We start from the raw sequence: 21,519 nt of genomic DNA on the forward strand, positions 1-21,519 counted from the left end.
GTTTGTCACGTATGCCTTTGCTTTGTTAGTCCTCAGACCCCTGGCTTATAAATGTGTGCTTGGAAATTAACTCAGGGAAGAAGCAAAGCAAAGCATGGCAGGGGCGGGAGTGGGTGTTGGGAATTGGTCCAGGGCATAGTTCTTGGGTTTAAAATATATATGTGTGTGTAAGCATAGAGTGGTATACACATTCAACTGGCGGACGAATTACAGCTGCAGGGCATCTGGTTCCTCTGCTTGGATTCTGAGGGTAGAGTTCACTCCCTGTCAGATCAGAGCTTTTTAAGGATGGCCCCTGTCACATGATGTGGGGCGGGGGTGGGCTTCGACTTATAGATTTCTGGAGCAGAGTCTAGGAGGACCCTTCTAGTCATTCTCGAGGGTAAATAGAAGGGGTTCTACTTATAAACCGTTAAAATCGTTCCCACTAATGGCCCTGGTGTTGATGAGATGATGTAGCAGGGGCCGCCAGTGATTTCTAAGATAACTGCATGTAGCTTACCTCCTGAACATTTGCTTGTACCTTCTCTGGATTTTTGTTCTTTATTGAGGGAAAGGGGTATAAGCATGGGACACATTGTCTGTAGGCTGCTGAGAGGATTGCCATTGTCTAAAGCTTGTGTTCAACTTGGTGGTCTCGGCTTGGGCATCTAAGTGGTGACTGTTGACTCTTTGCAGAGTGCAGCCGCCCTCCTGTCCTGTGGGTCCTGAGTTGATAGTGGACAGAGAAAGAACCAGCTGACTCTGGTTGAGACAGAACGAGTGTTCCCTGTGAGCACAAAGTTGGTCATAATTCATCACGTCTCTCGGGCAATGCACACCAATTACATATGCAGACTCCTTCCCTGAAACATTTAACATGGAAGTAAATATTTACATGAGTGTCAAACTCTCGTGTAGAGTTGATTCCTGTTTACATTTATGTCCATACTTACACAAAGATTAGCGAATGAAAATAATTGTCTTAACTCCCGTTCCTGTATGTGTGACATTATTTCTCAGTTATGCTGAAGTGTCCTCAGTCCTCCCTTGCAGTGGAAACCAGGACAGCTATTCATCAGCCTCTAGTATGTGCTCAGTAGGAGAAGGCCATGCTGACCTTTTATCCGTGTCACTGGGTACCCTCACAACTGCCAGAGTGCACGATTTGGGGGTACTGGGTGCATTCTGAAGCGAGCCAGGCTTAGAATGAACTCTTTGGCTGGTGGATTTGCACTCTGTGGTTTTCTTCTCCCTTTCCTTGCACTGATTTCTATTTTCATGTTTATGTGACCAGAACACTTCCAGCCCTAATGAGCAGCACTTGTGATTTTCTCTACTCCATCATATTGTTCATTTCCTATCAACCTTTTAGCTACAAAGATTCCAATGTTGCAATCAGTCTTTATTAGCAGAGCACGGAAAGATCTGTCCCTCCCCTCTACTCCTCCTTCTTCCCTCCCTGCTTCAGAGTAACATGCAGAGATAAAGTATACTCATTTTAGAAAGTCTGGTGACTGTAGATAAGCAGAAATCATGGGCTGGAAGCATCTAGAAGTTTCATCCAAAGATCCCACCTACAACTCTTCATGTTTAAAAAAGGGCTGTGCTAGCCTATTATAGCCTTAATGAAATATTGTAATGGTTATTAAGTCAATTGACTCTGAATCTCTTTTTAATAAATGAGTCAGACTGTATTATCCAATTACTGTCAGCTGCTACCTTTCCAGGGAGGAAAAATGGTGATTTTGATTGAATTTTTAAGCTCTTTGGCACCTTTAAAAAAGAGGAAGCAAGGAGCAAGTTCTGGTTTCTGGACAGATCCCACTTGAAATTGAAATTGGAGGTGTTGATTGGACCGTGAGCAAGGAAATGGCCTTTAGTGCAGATGTAGCCCTCCATGGTGTGGGCTTTCAGTTCTTTAACAGTGAGACACTGCTGCAGACCACAAAGGGGGAAACAGTTCATGAGGGCAGATTCAGCAGGGTCTCTGGATGAAGTGACTTTTGAGATTCTCCTTATCAAGTTGTGCTGGCATTCTCTTATGGCTGTCCCTCCTGAGCTAGAAGGAAAACAAAGGGTTTAGCCAACAGTAGACATAGATGCTTGGGTCCCTGTTGTAGCCCCTGGGCTCTTATGTCAGAATTCTTGCTTCTCAGCTGCTGGCCCCTATTTAGAAAGATTGTGCAGACTTGAGGAAGCAGAGCCTAGCTATGAGAAACAGGACGCTGCGGACTTGGTCCTGGGGTTATCACATGCACTGCCTCCAGCTAGAGCCTCTACTTCCTGATTCCCCCCAAACAGAGCAAGCACATGGAACAAACTCCACAAAACAGCTGGAGCTCCAGCTGCCATGTCTTCTCCATGGTCTACTGTGCACCCCTAAAACCGTGGTCCTCCCTGAAGCTGCTTCTGCAGGCTCTCTGTCACAGTGGCAGCTGAGAAAGCTCTCTTGTCCACGATCCTTTTGTCATGGTCCTGTGCAAGAATGGGAAGAGCTCAGGGAAGGAGCAGAGGAGAGGATGGCCAGGGTTCCCACAGTCGGCCAGGGTGTCCTTTCAGGCTTACTATTAGCTGGATAGCAGTTGAGATGTCTTTCTCTCTTGCTCAAATGACTTGGAGATGCATTTATGGGGGGGGGGGGGAGTCTCACTGTTTAACCTACAAATAGAAGACAATTATACTTGTATTGTTTTTCAATATTGTAATGTGCTTTAAAACTATAAAAATAGCTCTGAAAAATGCTTGATATGATATGGTATGATTGGTATCCCACAAACAAAGGGTAGAATCTTTGAAAAATAAGTCTTGCTAATAATGCATAAGTAACTCCATGGCTGTCACCATTCTTGATTCATTTAACTAAATTTAAATCATTTAACTTTTGGGGTACTGCTTTACTCTGAGTTGAAAATGGGGAAAATGGGTGAGGACATTTTCCTTACACTCATAAAGCATATTTTATTCACTTTTTTATTATTTTACATACAAAATGTGTGTAATCAAAAAGGAGAGTGTCACATTAAAAAGCCTCTTAAGTTAAATAATTCCGTTTATGTACATATAGCAGTCAGCCACTGTCCCCAAGGAAAGACATCAGCAAAACTCATCATGTGACTTAACAGTCTGATAATCCAAGAACTCAGAATAACTGTGTTCACAGATACACCAGGTGGCTATACCTTGGTTCTCAAAACAAAAAGTAGGGAAAGTGAAAGTATATTAATTGCTATTTTTCTTGTTTGCAAATATTGAGCACAGTGTGGAAAAGCAAAAAAAAAAAACTTTTAGATGGTGTTTTGAAATTAAAACTATTTAGTATCTTCTTACTATTCAAAATAAAGTTATACAATATTTAGGAAATTTTAAAAATTGACATATTTCAGGTGATCCGATTCTCTGCATAAATAGTGTTTCTTATGTCTCCTAATGAATCTGGGAAATTTCTGGTGACTTTAGGATTTAAGAGAAAAGAACAGACTTAAAAAAAAAAAAGAACAATTGATCTTCTATAATCCCTGAAGCTTTTCGTGTAACCCCTTGTCGTGTCGGTCGGCACAATTAGACTTCTCCTTACACATAATTATAATCAAGGAGTTTGCTGTGCCACCCAGATCCAGAGTGAGCTCTGTCTCCTGTGAAATGTGTATTGTACTAGGGGCTTAATTAGTGCTTTGCTGTCTCCTGTACAAATGCCTGTCCTCCACTTCGGAAGACTCACACCTAAGTGAGAAGAAAGATTAGGAATACAAATAGAGCAATTTCGCTCCTAGTTAGCTAATAATTCACTTTGTAATTGAACCTTTGTATTGTCAGATCCCAAATGGTGAAGCACCTATGCAGGAATTTGCCTTTGAATTGAGGAAATGCCTTTGGAGTTGAGATTTGCTGTTCCCAGGGTGTAAAGATAGCTAACACGCCTGATCTTAGCGTGTCTGGCAGAGATCTTAGGAATATCTTTAACCTTTGCAAACAGACGGTAGGCGTGTGACGTAGAAAGGGCGGAAGCTGGCGTGCCGCCTCTCGCTTGCTCTCCTAGCAGATCATCCTGGGGAGAGCGGGGGTGTATTATGTCATGGCCTGTCTAGGTCACGAACCCTGAGGCCAACCTGAGGCTGAGTGATCTGTGTTTGCAGACATGTTTGCAGCTCGGGAAATGCAGTAAGCTGTGTCATTCACCAAGTTGTTAGCTTTAGTGAGGGGACTGCTGTCTAGCTAGATCGTCAGCCAATCAGAATCTTTCTTCTGCCATCTTGTGAATAGCCAACGATCTAGAACTTGTCAGAAGTGAGCCTGGATCACAGAAAAGTGGGAACGAGGCAGGTAGACAGGTAGGAGCCAGGGGCAAGACCGAGACTGTCAAGCAAAGTTAAGGGATCAGTGACCTGGGGTTGAATATGATGGGCTAGGAATGCAAAGCAGAGAAGCAAACGCTGATAAAGCACCGTACAAATTAATCTTTCAGAATTGCCAGAGCATCTCGTAGCAGCAGAAGTCTGTACTAGAGGAAGACCAAGAAAACCTGTGGTCAGGGGCAGAAGCAGCTTTACGGTCTTCTGGGCAAAGCAGAGGAGCAAGAAGCCATTCCACTTTCCTATCCCTTCCATTGTTTAGGCCTTTGGAAATATCTAGAACTCATGAAATCCTAATCATTAGAGTAGAAACCTTGTTATCAATACACTAAAAATCTCAAGGTAAAATATGATTTGTGATTATTGGTTTTTAAATTTTAAATGTTTTAAATTGCTATTAACTCAATAATAACATAAGATGGCCAGAAAGTGTACCTACTGCCCCATGCTTAGGGGTCAGGTATATTTTGGGTGGTGTAGCTATACACAACTCCATATTTATGTTTGGTGGGAGCGGGAGCTTGCAGTGAGAGGCAATCTTGGTCTGTCGTAGACACACGGTTTCACCTTTTCTGTCATGTCTTCTCCACAGATGAAGGACTGAATCACGAGTGCAAACTCTGCAGCCAGACCTTCGACTCCCCTGCCAAACTTCAGTGCCACCTGATAGAGCATAGCTTTGAAGGGATGGGAGGCACCTTCAAGTGCCCTGTCTGTTTCACAGGTAAGACACTTCCTAAAGTAAAATCAGCCTGTGTGTGCTCTGACCCCGCCGCGTCCTTCCTCCCAACCGTACTTCCCACTGCTTGGCCTTTTACCGAGCGACTCCAGTTCAATTTGGGGGAAGATGTTTGATTTCTGCTGATTAGCATTATTGATTGCAGTCTGCTTTAGAGACTGAGCCGGGTGGGAAGGTTAACTGTCAGGATGAACAAATGGCATTTCAAGTTCTTGCCCAAGTTTACACTTTTCCACTTGGAAAATGACGTCCACGTTGGGTTCACTCTGCTTCCTCGCGATGTTAAAAGGTTACCAAGGCCAGACTGCTTTTCAGTCCTCGGTGTTCAACTAAAATTGTGGTCCTGGTGTTCCACATGTATGTGACCTCAACCTGGAGAGTTTTTATACCATCTTCATGAAAAGCAGTGTGTTGTGTGTAACTGAAATACTCCCAGACCTCTTTGAACTAGTAAACACATTAAGCGAGATGATTATTTCTTGTGAGATTGTATTTTAAAAGTTAATAGAACTATACAATTTTATGAAAGCATTATTCAATGTTACAATGGCACAGTTGTCAGATCTCTCTCTCTCTCTCTCTCTCTCTCACACACACACACACACACACACACACACACACAATCAGAATTCATTATTGGAAGCCCATGAAAGCTGAAGTATGATCACATATTTCTACTCCTGCCCCAAGAAGGTCATGGCTACTTTAAAACTCCTCAGTGATCATTTTGCATGTGTCTGGGACTCGGAAGAATGTATACGTAGACACAGAGCTATAGATATCTTGCCCTCAAAAGTAACTTCTTTGTTTGCAGAGCAAAATCACAGGCATTGATTCACCTTCACTGAATCCAATCTATAGATTTATGTTCTGTAATGAAATAGAAAAACGGGGCCACACCCATTCACACCCCTTGCTAGTCACACCTTAAGTATGTGTTGATGACTGTGCCTTTAACAAGGGCTTTCATGCTCCCACTCCATCTGTTAATCTTTCCATCTCTTTTGTTTACTCTTCCAATGTTTTTATTTTATTAAAGCTACTGTTACACTCTCACTATGAATATGAATCATAAGATACAAAGAATCAAGAACCCAGGTCCTTTGTCCAGGTACAAATAAGGATGAATCCTAATAAGGATTCATCAAAGAATACTGGATCAAGTCTCCACAATTAAATGTTATAATGAAATAGTTCTTTCATGTTGTAGCTGGAGCCTCATAAAACATAAGGAGCTATATGGACATAAGTTGAAAACCTGAATAAAATTCCCATTTTTGTTGCTTTTGTTGTTGTTTTTGAGCTAAGTAAGGAAACAAACCGCATCAAGAGCAGTCTGTGTTTCTGTACAGACAGATGTGATTGTTTTATTGTATCTTGAAGTCATCTGGAAATAACAGTTAGGGAAAAGAAAACCTTCCTTCCAATATAAAGCATGTTAGGTGTGAAAGGACAGCTGAGAGGTGTTTTTCAGGTAATGAGAAATGTGATTAAAATGTATGACTCACAAGAACAATACTGTAATATTATAGGTTGTCTGGCAATTAGAATAATTTTAATGATCAGAGTGGAGTCAAAGTCAAATGGCAGCATCTTTAATAAGTCCTTTCCATGCCTATACAGATTAATATTGTAGATGCAAACTTTTTTAGGTCACAGTGCACCAGGCATCCATCAGAAGTCAGCTCTGCCAACCCAAACAGCGCCTCTGGCATATACAATTTAATTATTAATAGTATGTCTCCTAGGTAAACTGTTACACAGTCTTAGGGCCTTGTTTTGTAGTCATTAAAATTGAACATGTTTATATTATTGAAACCCTTGCATTCCGTGTGTAGGCCGAGTTGATCTTAAAGTATCCAAAGAGAATTTACCTGCCGTTCTGCTGCACATTTATAGACAGTGCCCCAGAGTAGCTGGGGGATATGATTTTTTAGCATTAACACATTTAAATGGAGAACTGTTTGCCAGCTATAACTTTAGGCAAATGCAATAAACAGGGTTTGGGCAGCCATGATTTCTTAACCTGTAGGTTGCTGCAACGTTGGAGTCATTTCCTATGAGACAGAGCTGTGTATTTGACAGTTGTCGGCTTTTATTTTCAAAGATTTATAGGGGAGCAGGGCTTCCTTAAAGCACTGCTTTCGAGTCTTTGGCTTGAATTGGGTGCTGGGTGGAGCGCATCCTGACAAAGGCCAGAGACCCAGCCATGAGCAACTGTGTTCCTGCTCTCCCCAAATGTCAGGACCCAGTCCTGCCCAGGAGGTATGCCAGGCATTCTCCCTGCTACCCCTGCATGGTGGGTCATCAGCTCAGAACACAGCGAGCTAACAGTCACCCACCTCCATTCTCTTTGTTATTTCAGTGTTTGTCCAGGCCAACAAGTTGCAGCAGCATATATTCTCTGCCCATGGACAAGAGGACAAGATCTATGACTGCACGCAGTGTCCACAGAAGTTTTTCTTCCAGACAGAGCTGCAGGTAATAGCCTCCTGAGAAAGCTGGGACTGAACCCACTTGTTACTCTCACAGGGCATTTTAGCTGTGGGTTCAGAATCTCACTTACTCTGGGCTTCTAGAATGCTTTTGTGTTTTTGGAGGCAAAAAGAAAATTAGAGACCAGATTAATAGACACCAAAATAATTTTGCCTCTGGCTGCTGTCAATCATTTTAAAAAAAAAAGGCAAGAAGAGGCCTATAATTGGACCTTCTGACCCAGCGTGAAGGACGTGGGGTCTGGTGGACCGGACTGCGGGATCATTCAGCGCACTTGCCGGAGTTCATTCTCCCAAGTCTTGTTTTATTCATGCTGTCTTCCCACTGGGAGTCATGCTGGATGGATGTCCAGTCATTGTTGTCCAGAGGCTGAACACTGGAAAAGCAAGGACAGGGTGGGGAATAATGAAAGAAATTATATTCTTGTTTTGTCCAGGATGTATTTGTTCCACATTGGGCAACTGAGTAATTACTGCTGAAACCACAGCTTTTGGGTTGAAATCAGAGCACCCCAAGGTGTTGGCTTGGGCCTTTGAGGTACCCTTTACTAGACATGTAACTGATCTTGGTCTATGACTTCCCTGAACCTCAGATACAAAGAAAAAGAACAAACTTCACACTCACAGGTTCTTACAAGGCAAAAGTAAAATTATAGGTATAAATATAAGGTATAAAACATGCGTGTTTGGTTTCTTGGGTGACTCTCAAGAATAGTAGCTAAAAATAAGAATCGAGTCCAGGGACTGCAGATGTTGCTCAACAGTGGAGTAATTGCTGTCATGCACAAGGCATTGGGTTAACCCTGGCATCACGGAAAAGTGGGGCAAGGAAAACAAGATTCAGAGAGTGCGATGACACGTGCCAGCAATCCCAGGATCACAAGTTCAAGGCCAGCCCCACAAACAGGAAATATGAGGTCACAAAGACACTCTACCTCAAGAAAACAAAAAAAAAAGGAAGAGAAACAAAGACAAAGAAACCTGGATTCTATTCCAGAATTGTCACTTCAAAGAGGAGCATGGCTCTTTCATTGCCTTTTGTTTCTTAAAGGGGAAAAGGAAAAGAAAAAAGGAGTAAGATCTGGACTATCCCCATGAGGAATTTCCTTAAATCTTGCTTTTCCTATGGGAAAAGTGGGGCTGCACTTGAACTCTTAGTTTATGAACATCACTGACACTACTCATTGGCTTGCAATGGGTGTGTTTGGATTTTGCACCCGGAGCCAAGACCAAGTAACACAGAGATAGCCTGCTCTTACCCACACACCTCCTGCCACCTCTAGGGTATCTTTATGCCCCGGGGAGGGGAGTGGGTTTGGTGGTGCAAGACTTAGAGGAGCCATAGATCAGAATAGAGAACCTGCAGTTTTTTTACTCGGTTATTATTCTAAACAACTAAGTTAGATGGCATTTAGGAGGTAAATGAAGCCACTGAATTACACCATTGGCCATGAAGGAAAACTAAAGTTGCTATTTAACATTTTGTTATTTCTAAGTGCTGGATCCCATCACGTATGCCTGCCAACAAGTATAGAAAATAGTCCAAGTTGTACTTGTATCAGACTAAAGTAACATTATCTTCCTTCGTGGGGAAAAATACTGGTTTAATTGCAACATGTGTTAAAGAGTAAATCATATGAGGCACGGTCTTTATGCCTCTGTACAGATGAAAACACTCAATTGTTCTGTTGATTAGCATGTAAAATTTGAAATAGAATGAAGTAGCAGCTTAGGATGAAAGTTGTAGACATTGCATAGGGACTGAAACCTATCCAACATCTAAATGCTTGCACCAGACTTTTAGTTTGGTACTTTGTGGGCACATTCCAAGCTGGCACATTTTCGGTGTCTTTCACAGAGAGCTCAGCACTGTGATGGTAGAGACCTGTGACCCAACAGATCAGACTTAGTTAGACACATCCTTCCAATGCGAGAGGCTTCATGGAGCATGTGGTCTTCACTTTCTTTCAGTGTTTTTCTTCACCTCTCTGATCCTGGGAAGCCTTGAGCAGCTCAGAAGTTTCTTGAAGAACCTTAAAGAGTTTTGGTTTATGTGGGGATCCATCTATTGTAGTTCATTAATTTCCGTAACTTCCAGATTGTAGCCTCTTGAGGTGAGCAGGGTGTTTACAAATGCTGGAATGAAATAGTTTTGATCTTTCAGACAACTCACGAGCATCTAGATGACCAAGCTAGAGGTAGACATTCTAGGATGCACTGCTCTCTCTGCTGCCCTGAATCTCTGTGGCCTCATGAAGTCAGAGCTCTCTTAAGACACATCTGATTCATTCACTCTGACTGGGATGTGAGCCAGAGCTGTGGAACATGCATGCTTGTCTTGACATCTGTACCAACACTCAACCACTGTGGCCACGACTTCTTAAATAAGAACAGCACTGATGGCTACTGAGGGTAATTGTTGCAAAGCTGAGATGAAATACTGACTTCAATTCATTACTTTGGAAAGCTATAATCCAGCCATGGGAATATCTAAAAATCTGTTTTCTAAAATGCTCAGTAATAGCAGTGGCTCCAGTTTCAGCAACACTGGGTGAAAATGCATCAAAAGTTGACTTTTTCTAGTTTTAACAGTACCTTCACAGTTACGTTTTGACCCAAGAAGTCCGTGTACTTATTCTTTCAGTACCCATAGTACCTTAAAAAGTGAAGATTATGTGTTTTTTAAAATATCAATTAATTTCCTGTATAGAAAATAAGAAAACAGAGTTCTTTTGTTTGCAAGGATGAAGGAGAATTGAACCGAAATTAAGATGACAATAGAAAATACTGTCACAAAAATAACAGAATTTATCATCCACTATCCTTTGTACCTTGATATGTTAAAAATGTATTTTAAGCCACTTGAACTCACCTACTTTTTCATACCATTAAAGTTTAGAAAGGACATTGCACAGGAGTACATGAAATTAAATCCCCAAGAACTGCAATTATATAAGCTATCTTAAAGCATTCAAATTATCTGCCTCTTACTTCAGGGTCAAAATAATGGGGTAAGCATAGAACAAACATTCTAAACTGCTCAGATGCACCACTGTGGAATAGCCTCCAATGGCGCAGAGATGATCTTCTGACTTCCTTTACTATTTCACAGTTAAAACATGAAAGCAGCTTTTGTGGACAGCCATTTACTTGTTGGATATAAAATTTACCTCCATGTATGTGCTTATACATGTATATATTATTGTGTGTATGTGTGGATATATGGGTAGACTTACAGAGGAAGCAATGTTAAGGAAAGTTATCACGGGTTTTTTTGTTTGGTTGCTTGGTTGGATTTTTGAGACAGGGTTTCTCTGTAGCTTTGGTGCCTGTCCTGAAACGTGCTTCAAACTCACAGAGATCTGCCTGTTTCTGCCTCCCGAGTACTGGGATTAAAGGTGTGCTCCACCACCACCTGGCAAGTTATCATGTTTTTGTGTGAGAGTGCAGCTATATAGACATGGATGCATATAAGTACACATATATATGGGGTGTGTACTTTCACTTACATTACATACAACACCAATCCAAATTTAAGAAATCCCTCCGATGCTGTTCCTCTTCAGAGGACTGAGCACGCGGTTTTAGTCTATGAGCATCTTCAGTTGTCACTGTGTCTTTCTGTGAAATACTCCATGTGGGACAAAGGAGCACGCACTGTGTGTTAGTGTGCAGCCCTCATCTTCAGTCGACCCTGTAATCTTGCTGACCCAGAGTCTGGAGATGAAGGTATAGAGTGCTTCATTCTTCCTGGGATATTACCTTTGCATTTTCCAGGAGCGCTCACGTCCACCCACATGCACAGACTTTTGTGGGGAAACCTGATATATTAGCCAAGGCATGTGGCAGGAAGGGAAAGGTATTTGGGAATAAAAGCCCATTATTTCAACAAATAGAACTTTATGTTATTTGGAAAATAAATGGATGTGTTCAGGGTTTCACATGTTTCCCTAATAGACTGCAGGGTTTTTTAAAGCAGAATTTATGGGGCTAGAGATCTGGTTCCACTCTTACGGGTTGTTACTGCTCTTGTAAGAGGACTTGAGTTTGGTTCTCAGCACCCATGTCAGGTAGCTCACAACCTCCTATATAGCTCCCACTTCAGGAAATTTGATGTCCTCTTCTGGCCTTCACATATAAATGTGTGCACGTGGAGTTGCTGGGCATGTGCATACACGTGCAAATAAATGATGTAGTAAAATAAGTCTTCAAGGCAGAATATAGGGCTGCTGCCTTAAGAGGGCATGGTGTGGTCGAGAGCCATACCCTTCGATGCACATTTGTATCCAAAGTGGTGTGTGCCATGGTGAGCATTTTAGGAAGCTGTCAAACGGGCCTTCTTTCTCACCGCAATCCTTCTTCCAGGCACCACTCTGGAACAGCTGCGCCTGAGTAGCAGCGTTAGAGTCTGCCTCTCCCTCTGCACTCTGAGGAAGTCGGCCATCATGGAGGGGTTAGTGGAGGTAGGGAAGTTCTTGTAGTGTGGTAGAACAGATTGGCCTAGCTGAGCGTCGACTCCTGTGTGGCAAAGGCAGGGTGTGCACAAGGAGAATACAGCAGTCACCTGGTATGTGGGCGGGGAACGCCCCTGCAGGGTGTGATTTGCCCTCAAGTCGGTTTCCCAGCTTGTCACCTGATTTTGATGAATATCTTTCATGCCACAGTTTTACTAGAGCTTGAGTTTTATGGTCACATTTCTGAGAGAAAAAATGAATTGCTGTGTATAAGAAGGAGCACACAAGACAACAGCACGGTATTGAAACGTGCCTCTCTGGGTCCCTTGCTACCTGATTCTCAGTTGACATTTCAGTACAGGTGCTTCAATTATGTGCTTAAGAGTATTAAATTATGTGTATTGGGGCATTTCGGAGTCTTTGTCAATAAGTACACTAGGCCCAGTGATGTTATTAGGTTGGGGGGGTGATACATAATTCTGTATCTTACATGTACCATGATGCCACTCATGCTGTGAGTTACCAAAAGCAATTCAAAGTATGTTTACAGTCATCTTTCAAAGATATGATATAGATAAATCATTCTTATATGAGATGCTATCTAATCTATTGTTAGAATGATTCCAGCAGAGGGCGTTGTACTCTCCAGCCCGAAAGTCCTGGGAGGTACCTTCCTTGGGGTGGTAAGGAAGACATCAGACCGTCATTGAACAGTGCTTCCCTGGCATCCGGCATTTCTAGTGCTGACCCAAGAAAACAAAATCAAGATTGGCCATTTTCTGGAAATAAAATCTCTCTCCTAGAGATCAGAAACTTCCTCAGGTTTCCTAGTTCTCTGGCAGGAGTTTTCAGTCCTGCTTTGAGTTATTGTTAGTCATAGCCTCTATTCACAATTGCCACACATCTTGTAGGTCTTATTTTACCTTTTTAGCATATGACTGTACAAGTATATGTACAAGCTGGCTTCCAGGAGTCTTATTTCAAAGCCCTGTGCCTACTCCCTCCAATTAAGTCTAAGAAAAGGGAGTTTTGTTTTGTTTTTCCTTCATTGCGTCTTCATAGTTAGCAAGGTGGAAACAGGGTTGGACTGAAGAAAACTTTATTCAGGTTGTAGTCAAGTTTTCCTTCACCTGAGCCTAAAATCTCTCCGTAAACAGGGAGGCTGGAAACAGTTTGCAGCCAATCTGTATAGAACACTTGTAAAGCTGTTCTGACCACCAAGCCCGTCTCCTCACAGCTCTCCTGTATATTTCAAGTGGTTAGTTTTATTTCTCACAGACATGAAAGTTTTTGTCATTATCCCTATTCAAACCATAAAAGCCACAATCCCAACCTGCCTTGCCCACTCTCGGAGGGCGTTCCTTTGCAGCCCCAGATGGAGATTTGCCCCTACTCTGTCTGGACCTGACCCCTTGGGAGGACAATCTGTGAAGACGCAACACTCTTCCCCTTCCTGCTATTCTGGCCCGCACCCCTTGGCGCGACAGTTCTTTAACACCCAGAGCCTCTGCTTAGCTACTAGTCAGCCCTTAAACGTATCAGGAAGACGCCACGGTTTGCGAGAGTATAAATTGTGTCAAATGAGTGCATGATTCTGGAACTGGCCCATTACATACATCGCTTCATTTCTTTGCTTTGTGGGCCTGTGGGGCTTTGGAAGCAAACTGGTACCAGGGCAACTTCCACTTAATTTGCTCAGTGGTTAAATTGATCTATCTCTTTTATTTGATCGGATCTCCAGGAAGCAAATCATTTGCATTGATTTATTGATTGGAGCTGTGTTTTCACCATTAGTTTTGATCACTTTCAGCTGTTAATATTGGATAATTCAATCAGGATTGATTGGCCTTACCAGTGAAGGCAGAAAGTTAATCAGGTCAGACGCAAAAATGGGGCACAGGTAATCTAACCTTGGTGTGACTGTTACCTTACTATCTATCCGCCCCTGCCGTGAATGCGAGGGATTTTCCAGGCTAAAGGGGGAGTTTGCAGGGATCTCACACTCGCTGTGCATCATAAGGTGAGGTCGTTTTATTTTGCCTGTACTGAAACTACATCTAGAAATTAACAAGCATGCAGAAAGGTAAGTGTGATTGTCACAAGGAACTCATTTGGACTAAAAGCATTTTCAATTACCCATTTTGTCCCGACAAATGTCTAATCTGTGTGTGCACGCTTGGAGGCACAACCTGGGTCACCCATTTCTAAGTCTGGCCCTGACTGCTCCACCGTGTGTCCTGGTAGTGAGACGTCCAAGAACCAAGTGGTTAATGTGACCAGAATCAGGGCAGCCGGGGTAATTGCAGTAAGTAGCAAACATTTTATTTGCATCTGAATAGTTTCTACTACTCTCCCCCTAGCTCAGTTTTCAAAAATTCTCCATCCATTAATTTCTTGATGTTCATATTGATGGCTGCACTTCACTATTAAAAAAGGGAGCACCACCTCTCCGTTCTAGGGCCCGCTTCCTCCTCCAGCAGCGCTGTTGTAAGCAAGCTGCCATTCCATTATTTTTTGTCTGGCCCAGAGCTGACGACAGATGGCCATCTCTGAACTGCCATCAGCCCGACTTTATGGCGCATCCAGCTAGGGCGTACAGACAGCGCTGCGGCCAGTTCTGCCGCTTCCTCCCTCCCCACCCCCTGGAAGTGTTTGTCACCTCTGCCACATTCTGCCTTGGCTGGGCCTTTCTGGCCCTGTAGTCTTCTTCTGCGTTGCCAAGGCAGCCTGCTGCCACAGCGCCAGAAGATCTGCCTCCGTTAGAAACAAGAGACTGTAGACACAGTTATCTTCCAAACAGGGGCTTCTGCCTGGGCACCTTTATAGTCAGGTCCATTGGACAAGCTGAAAACCCAACTTCTAGAACACCCTGCGCTCCAGACAGACTCGTGGAATTCCTGTTTTAGATGTTTACTCTACACGTGGGTTGACGCCTCACATTAGCACAGACTAAGTGCCAAAAATAGACCCTTGATGTTTGCAAACTTTCCTCTGACTAATGGAAAACACCACATCTAGACCCAACTGTTGTGACAATTAGGGAAAGAGAGATGACAATCACAGACTTTAACTATCAATCCCCTGAAATGAGCAGAGAATTTAGACCGGCATCTTCTGGATCCCTCGAGGTGATGATCTTCGCACTGCCGCCCAGCAATGAGCTCTTGTGAGCGTTTGGAGAAAGATTGATAGGCTTCCCTTGATCGGGTTTGCTAAGGCAAGGCAGCTTCAGAGCCAGCCGTGTATTTTGAGGGGACTTCACATTTGTACCCTTTATTGTTATATTTGCAGCGAATCTACAGCTCCTAACAGGCTGTGCCCTGCAGCTATGAAGGAGTAAGTTCCCCTTATTGGAGGGAAATCGGTGTTCTGTAAAAGCCTGAGATGGGGTGGGTGAGATGAATGGCGCTTAAAAGCCCTGCTCGCGGTGCTGTCGTTTGGAGCAACAACTCTGGAGCTCTAAACGACAGTGAAAAGCAGAGGAAAGGAGTCCTTTTTCTAACGCAGAGAAATTTCACACTGCCTGAAATAACCCGTCTCCTTCATTGATTACTTCCCTGGATAGGCTCGGGGAGCATTAGGAGGTGGGCGCAGCTTCTGAATAGAGGAGAGCCTGCAAAGGTGAGGCACCTTCTCTGCCGCCCGTCGGGGCCAGGGGCAGGGGCTGTCATCCTCTTCCTTGCACGGTCCCCTCCCCCTCCTGCATGGATGTAAGTCCTTGGCCATGCCAGCAGAGCTCATCATCTTTCCCCAGAAACCTGATTTCACCATCAAAGGCTTCCTGTTCTACATGAGCAAAACCCGATTTTATAATTGACCAACCTACACCCTGGGCGCATTGGCTAAGCTCGTGTGCCATCTACACATATAAAAGGTGACTCGTAAATATCATCAGTATGCTGGACGATGCTTTGAGTTTATAAGGGTGAAAGGTCACTGTGCCGGAAAATAGAACAGTACATTTGCTGTGAGACAGGCACCAAGACCTCGTTCCGTACTCAGTTATAATTCATGATGCTACTGGTGGGAAGGCCTTTTCCCTCTGTGGAGTTAAGGCATCTCCAGTGAAGCCTGCTGAGAGCACCCTATGTCCCCACCACCATCTGTGCACTCACTTCCAAGGAAGGAGAGAGAGAGAGAGAGAGAGAGAGAGAGAGAGAGAGAGACAGAGAGAGAACACTTCCCGTACTTCCCTCCCCTCCCTCACATGCTATCTCCTGGTGTTCTCCAAAACAGAACAGGGCTCTTACCCGACTAAACAGAGAGGTGGGCAGGATGACCTGGTGAATGTCTCATTTAGAAAATATTAGTCAGAAAACAGAGAAGCAGTAATGCCTTAAGACCATGGCTGACTCGGCCGGAAATGTACTGTCAATCAGCATCTAGTAAAAGGTGACCCTGGAAACCTGGGAGCCCAGAGATGCAGTACATACAGGCAGCCAGCACAAACCAAGTTCATCCTCTTCCCAAGCAGCCTTCATTGTCGGCAGTGGACCTGACTGAGTCCATGACTCTGAGAATCGCCCCCTGCTCTCCCCATGGATTTGAACCAGCTGCTGGCATGAATGCCGCCCATGCTTACACACAGAGCCTGTCTGTGGTGGCATGCCACCCCTTCCTGAGGTCTGGCACAGACTACATTGGGACTTCCTGGGCCTCAGTTCAAAGAATGTCACTGAAATAGCAGTGGTGAGCAAAGAACTGTAAACTGTGTTCTGAGGTGGCCAGAGCAGAGAAGCCCTGAGCCAGCAGGCCATGCGTGCACACGTCCCCTCTCTCCGTGCTTTCTGGGAAGCCCGGAGGTAATGAGACAGGAGAGGACATCTGAACCTAGAACTGCTTGTTGCTCGGCAGTCCCAGATTCATCTGCAATGCTTCCTGATCGTGTGCCATCAACATGATCCACTGATACTGTCCCCTTCAAAGGGTCTGGAAGAGCAGCATCTGATTTAACGGATAGGATGCCATAGGGGACCAACTGTGCTATAGATTCCAGAATGCTTTTAGGAAGCTCAGACCCCAGCTAATTTCAGAGGCTTTGGAAGGGCCATGACAAGGTCAGAGGTCACCCAGGGGCCTCCTTGCATGTAATTGGCTGGCTATCCCGTTCTGCCATCCGGGTGTGTCTGTCACCTCCTTCACCCTCCCGAGGAAAAAGTCGGGCAGGAGTGGCTGGGCTCGCCAGCCAGGTTTTCTTGGGTGAAAGATCACTTTGAGATGACACGGCCGAGTAGTCAGCCTGAATTCCTGGTTGGTATTTTATTAATTTTGCACCAAGATAAATCCTGAAATTCTGACAAACTCCATGACAGGTGAAATTCCTTCTTGCAGAATCTTCTCAGCGAGAGGCTGCTCATTTCGTTCTGTTCCGAGGCAGGCAACAGGAGGGCAGCTTTATAATCAGCCCTCAAAGGACCCCCAGCCGCCCCAGAGTCTCGGACTGATTGAATAACTCCTGGGCCTCTTCCCCTAGGCCTCCATCAGCGGGGGTCCTGTGGAAAGCAATCTCCCGCAGACTGGCACTGAAGTGAGCTTTAAACCGCCATTTTCTGCTCTCCAGAGGAGCCTGGAGTACTAAAAGATAGATGGACTGCAGATATTTTATGAGAAACTGTCAGAAGAAGAGCAGAGTAAATGTTTTTTTCTTCTTCTTTGAGTCACACACTACATCACTGTTGAATTCTTCCAGCCTCCTTTTACATTTAAAGTAAGAAATTAATTGGTTGCTAACCTTTCATTCCCTTTTCCCTCTTCTTCCTTGTCTTCCTCCTCCTAGGGTTTTTTTTTTTCCTTAAATATTCACACAGAGGCCCTTTGCTTAACCACAGTTGTAGAAAATCAGTACCATTTGCAATGAAATATTTATAATGACAGAATGAAAAATTGGATTCATTTTCTGGACTGCAGCCGAATGAACCGTCTGCAACTTTGCACTAGCATCGTCTCCTATCCATCCTTGGTCCTTCCAGGGAAACATACCCCGTGTGCGCTTACCTATGTTCAGGAGGGCGCCTACCAAAGCAGAGAGGAGTGTGTTTGTGCTAGCACGGCTACACAGGGAGGTGGGGTAGACGTGGCCCACAAAGGAGAGCAGAAGGTAGGAAGAGCAGCAAGAAGTTTACAGGATTAGGGAAACGATGGGGCCCAAACTGTGTAGCACAATGTGAGTAACAATCCGCCCAGATGTCTTAGCTTGGGGCAGATTTACATGGGACCAAGGGACATGGATAGACAGCACCTAGCTGTCCTTTTTTTTTTCTTTCCTATTTAGGGTTGGCTGAGACCTCACCTCTCCAGTGACCCTCTTACCTAAGGCTGCTTGCTCACAGATCTGGGGTCGAGCCTTGCATTTTTTCCCTCAGATCAGAGACAAAGGGCTTTGTTAGGATAACCCAGGGTCGCCTGAGAGCCTGCCGAACCTGTGCCAACCTGAGTGGGAAACAGGTGCCATTCACTCTGCCTTCAGGATCCCATTCGATGTTAGCTAGGAGCCCAGGAAGTGAATCGCCGTCTCCAGAATGTCTTTTCTGCTCACACAGTGTGGGGTCACTTCACTGTCCTCATCTGGGGAACCCTTCCCGGCTTCCAGCTTAGCCCCCTAATCTTAACCTTGAATTCATTCTCCCGTTGGAACACCGGGCTTAATTAGCTATCAGAGTTTCGTTTTGATGGTTTCCACAACTGAAAACAGTGTCTACTGCCTTCCAAACTACCGCTGAATAAAACGGCTGTGAATTTAGAGCTTCAGGGTTTCAGGCCCTAAATTTGCCTCATCACGCCTCAATGGCTCCACAAGATCAATAATCCATATTTTATTACAAAATAAAGGCTGTCTGTAATTGAATTAGCTCCCTCACCCCACCTGACTCGCCCTGGTTCACTCGTGGAGAGGATGGAGAGAATGCCCGCATGCTATTTGGATGGAGAGGAGCTGGAGAATTTGTGCCAGGATTTCTTTTCCCAGGGGTGGCCTGACTCACAGCTCACGTATGTATGGATGACAGCTCTGAGTGTTTACATCCATCTGTCCTACAGCCATGGGTCCTACTGACATGGGTCTCCTACAATAGGTCTTGCTTCTGACCAAGACCCAGGTGTCCACTCTAAAGTTCTGAAAGGAAGTGAGCTGGTCTTTGTTTGAGGATTTGTTTTTTCTTTTCTTTAACGATCCTTGCAGAAGTATAAGTTGTATTTTCCCCAAGGCCAGTTCCTCCTATCTATCCATGGACTGTCATTTGGAGGTTTTCTGAATGCTTACTCTATCCTCTTTGAAGCAAAATTTAGCACCAGTTTAACACTGAACGGGAAAAGAGAGGTGCCGTTCATTATTGGATTCTCAGGACAAGGCTGTGGTCTGACTTGTGTGCCCTTCCACAGTCTCAAAAGGTTGCAGGCTCCAGCAAGCGGTGAGATTTGCCTTTACATTGCATTTCATATATACATCCACGATTTTGCAAAATCTGCTGACAGTTCCACTATAACATAGGCTGCCTTGTAGCTGTGGAACGCAGCCTGGAGATATTTCATTGTAGTGTTTCCTAGAGTATCTGATTCACAGAGAAAAGAGTCTTTCTTAAGCGTGTGCGTCTTAGGACGCTAGTGCCTTTTTTTTCCAGCACCATGCATGGATGCAGAAATCTGTTACCCCTTAACTCTTATTATTGCTTTTTTTTCTTCTTCTTCAGTGCCAGGGTTAAGGGGAAATCTTTTTTAACATTAGTTTTTGCAACAGCTTAAGCAAGTCTGTAATATAGACCCAAGTAAATGGAAGCTGTAATAGTGGAGTGTAGACCCAGTCCCCTCTCAGGCCGGGAAAGGAACATTGAGCAGTGTTCGTGTACTGCCAGCTGTATTTCTGCGTGTGACACAGCTTGCCCAACTGCTTGCAGTGATTTTCAGTGTTATTAGGCAGGCTCGCAAGAACAACGGCCTCCTGACAGAAGTAAAACGCCATGCGGCCCGAGTCTTTGGGGAAGGAAGGTTGCACGGGGAGCCCCAGCATCAGACGGAGAAGCACCCCAGCATAGACTTTATTTAAGTGCCTGGGCTCACAAATCCCTGGGTCTGCTTCTCCTCTTGTCCAGCGCCTTCTGTGCTATGGCTGGTTTGCGTTTGTGTTTGAAGTACCAGGCTGTTTAATGAAGTTATTCTTTTATAAATTTTGCAACAGCGAAGCAATCGCGAGGGCTTTAAATTAGAATAAGTGCCACTTCTGTGTGGCAGGCTCCTTTGAGGACTGATTAGAACGAGGCCTCCTGTTGCCTGGCCCTTTATGCGCGGCGGCGCGGCTCTGTGTACTGTTTACAGCTCACCTTTGAATTTGCCTAAGCGTGCACCGTCCTGCCGCCTGGCCCTCTGCTCGTTGAGACTGTCGTTCTTCCAGGATCATGTTAAATGCTTCACATTAAAGAGTGCCTTTTTTAATTATATCGCTTTATTGTAATGAATTCAAATTAACTTGGAGGAGCAAATTGTATAAGGATGTGAGGGGTATAGATTGCTCTCTCCATAGTTACAGCACACCTCTGTGTGGGGGGATTAAAGGGCTGTCTCTCTGGTAGCTCAGAGGACTTGGAGGGGTGAGGAAACTGTCGCAAAGAGAAGACCGAGAAGCAAAGCAGAAAAGGTGTTCAAAAGTGGGGGGACCGTGGGGATCTCACATGTGGGGTTCCTAAGCAGACACAGGTCTCCTTGGTGGAGGGATACTTCTGTCATTTTAAGACCTTAAATACCTGAGATGCAGTGCAGGAGCGAGGATATGAGCATAACCCAATAGGCTTCCATAGAAAATGAGAGAGAGAGAGCCGGCCAGATAGCTCAGTGAGTAACAGTGCTGGCTGCCACGCTTGGTGACCAGAGTTCCATCCGTCGGGATCCACATGATGGAAGGTGAGAACCAGCTCCACCAAGCTGTCCTCAGACGTGGGCCCCTGACACACTTGATGTCTGCTCTGGGTGCCTGTGTGAGCTGCTGCTGAACAGAGATGGGTTCAGGAGACACAGCGAGGGAGACTTGAGAAAGAGGTCCTGAAGCTGTGTGCAGCATATAAAAATATACGGAAAGGCAGGCAAGCAGGGGGAAATAAGCAGACCTTCCTAACCAGAGTGTTTTATTTAAAGTGCAAGACAGTCAAATACTGTCCTGGGGCAATGACATGTTTGCGCTCTTAAAGAATTTTCTCACAGTCTCAAGTTCCCTTAGGGGTTTCCTCAAGTTATATTCCCCATCCCAGAATGTTCCAGAGGGGCAGAGAGATCTACACCATCGGTGGGACTTTTAACTGTGGAGCCCATGCCTGAATATAACTCAGTTCTCTGCACAGCAAAGGCTTTGCTCAGACATGGAAAAGCACACGGGCACTCCCAACTTCAGGGTGTGCCTCATCTTCAGTACCGCCTGTTTGATATCAACCAGGATGCTGTATTTTGGCCTAGCAGACAATTATTTGGTTGATGATGGTAGGCAAGAGGTTTTCTGTTATCTTTAGTGTGTTTGACTC

At 44.5% G+C, this 21,519-nt stretch overlaps 1 protein-coding gene across 3 annotated transcripts in view; it reads left to right on the top strand.

The window, feature by feature from the left end:
• The window catches only part of Znf521 (zinc finger protein 521), a 288,299-nt gene that overhangs the window by 254,347 nt on the left and 12,433 nt on the right, over positions 1-21,519 (top strand). For all 3 annotated transcript variants that reach the window (XM_041660647.1, XM_041660649.1, XM_041660648.1), the window contains 2 exons: positions 4,924-5,055; positions 7,436-7,551. In XM_041660647.1, the coding sequence (XP_041516581.1) occupies positions 4,924-5,055; positions 7,436-7,551 (248 nt within the window). The remainder of the gene's footprint in view (positions 1-4,923; positions 5,056-7,435; positions 7,552-21,519) is intronic.

Source organism: Microtus oregoni, unplaced genomic scaffold (assembly GCF_018167655.1).
Source record: "Microtus oregoni isolate MIOR12 unplaced genomic scaffold, Mior012 000011F_ref0000422, whole genome shotgun sequence".
NCBI lineage: Eukaryota > Metazoa > Chordata > Mammalia > Rodentia > Cricetidae > Microtus > Microtus oregoni.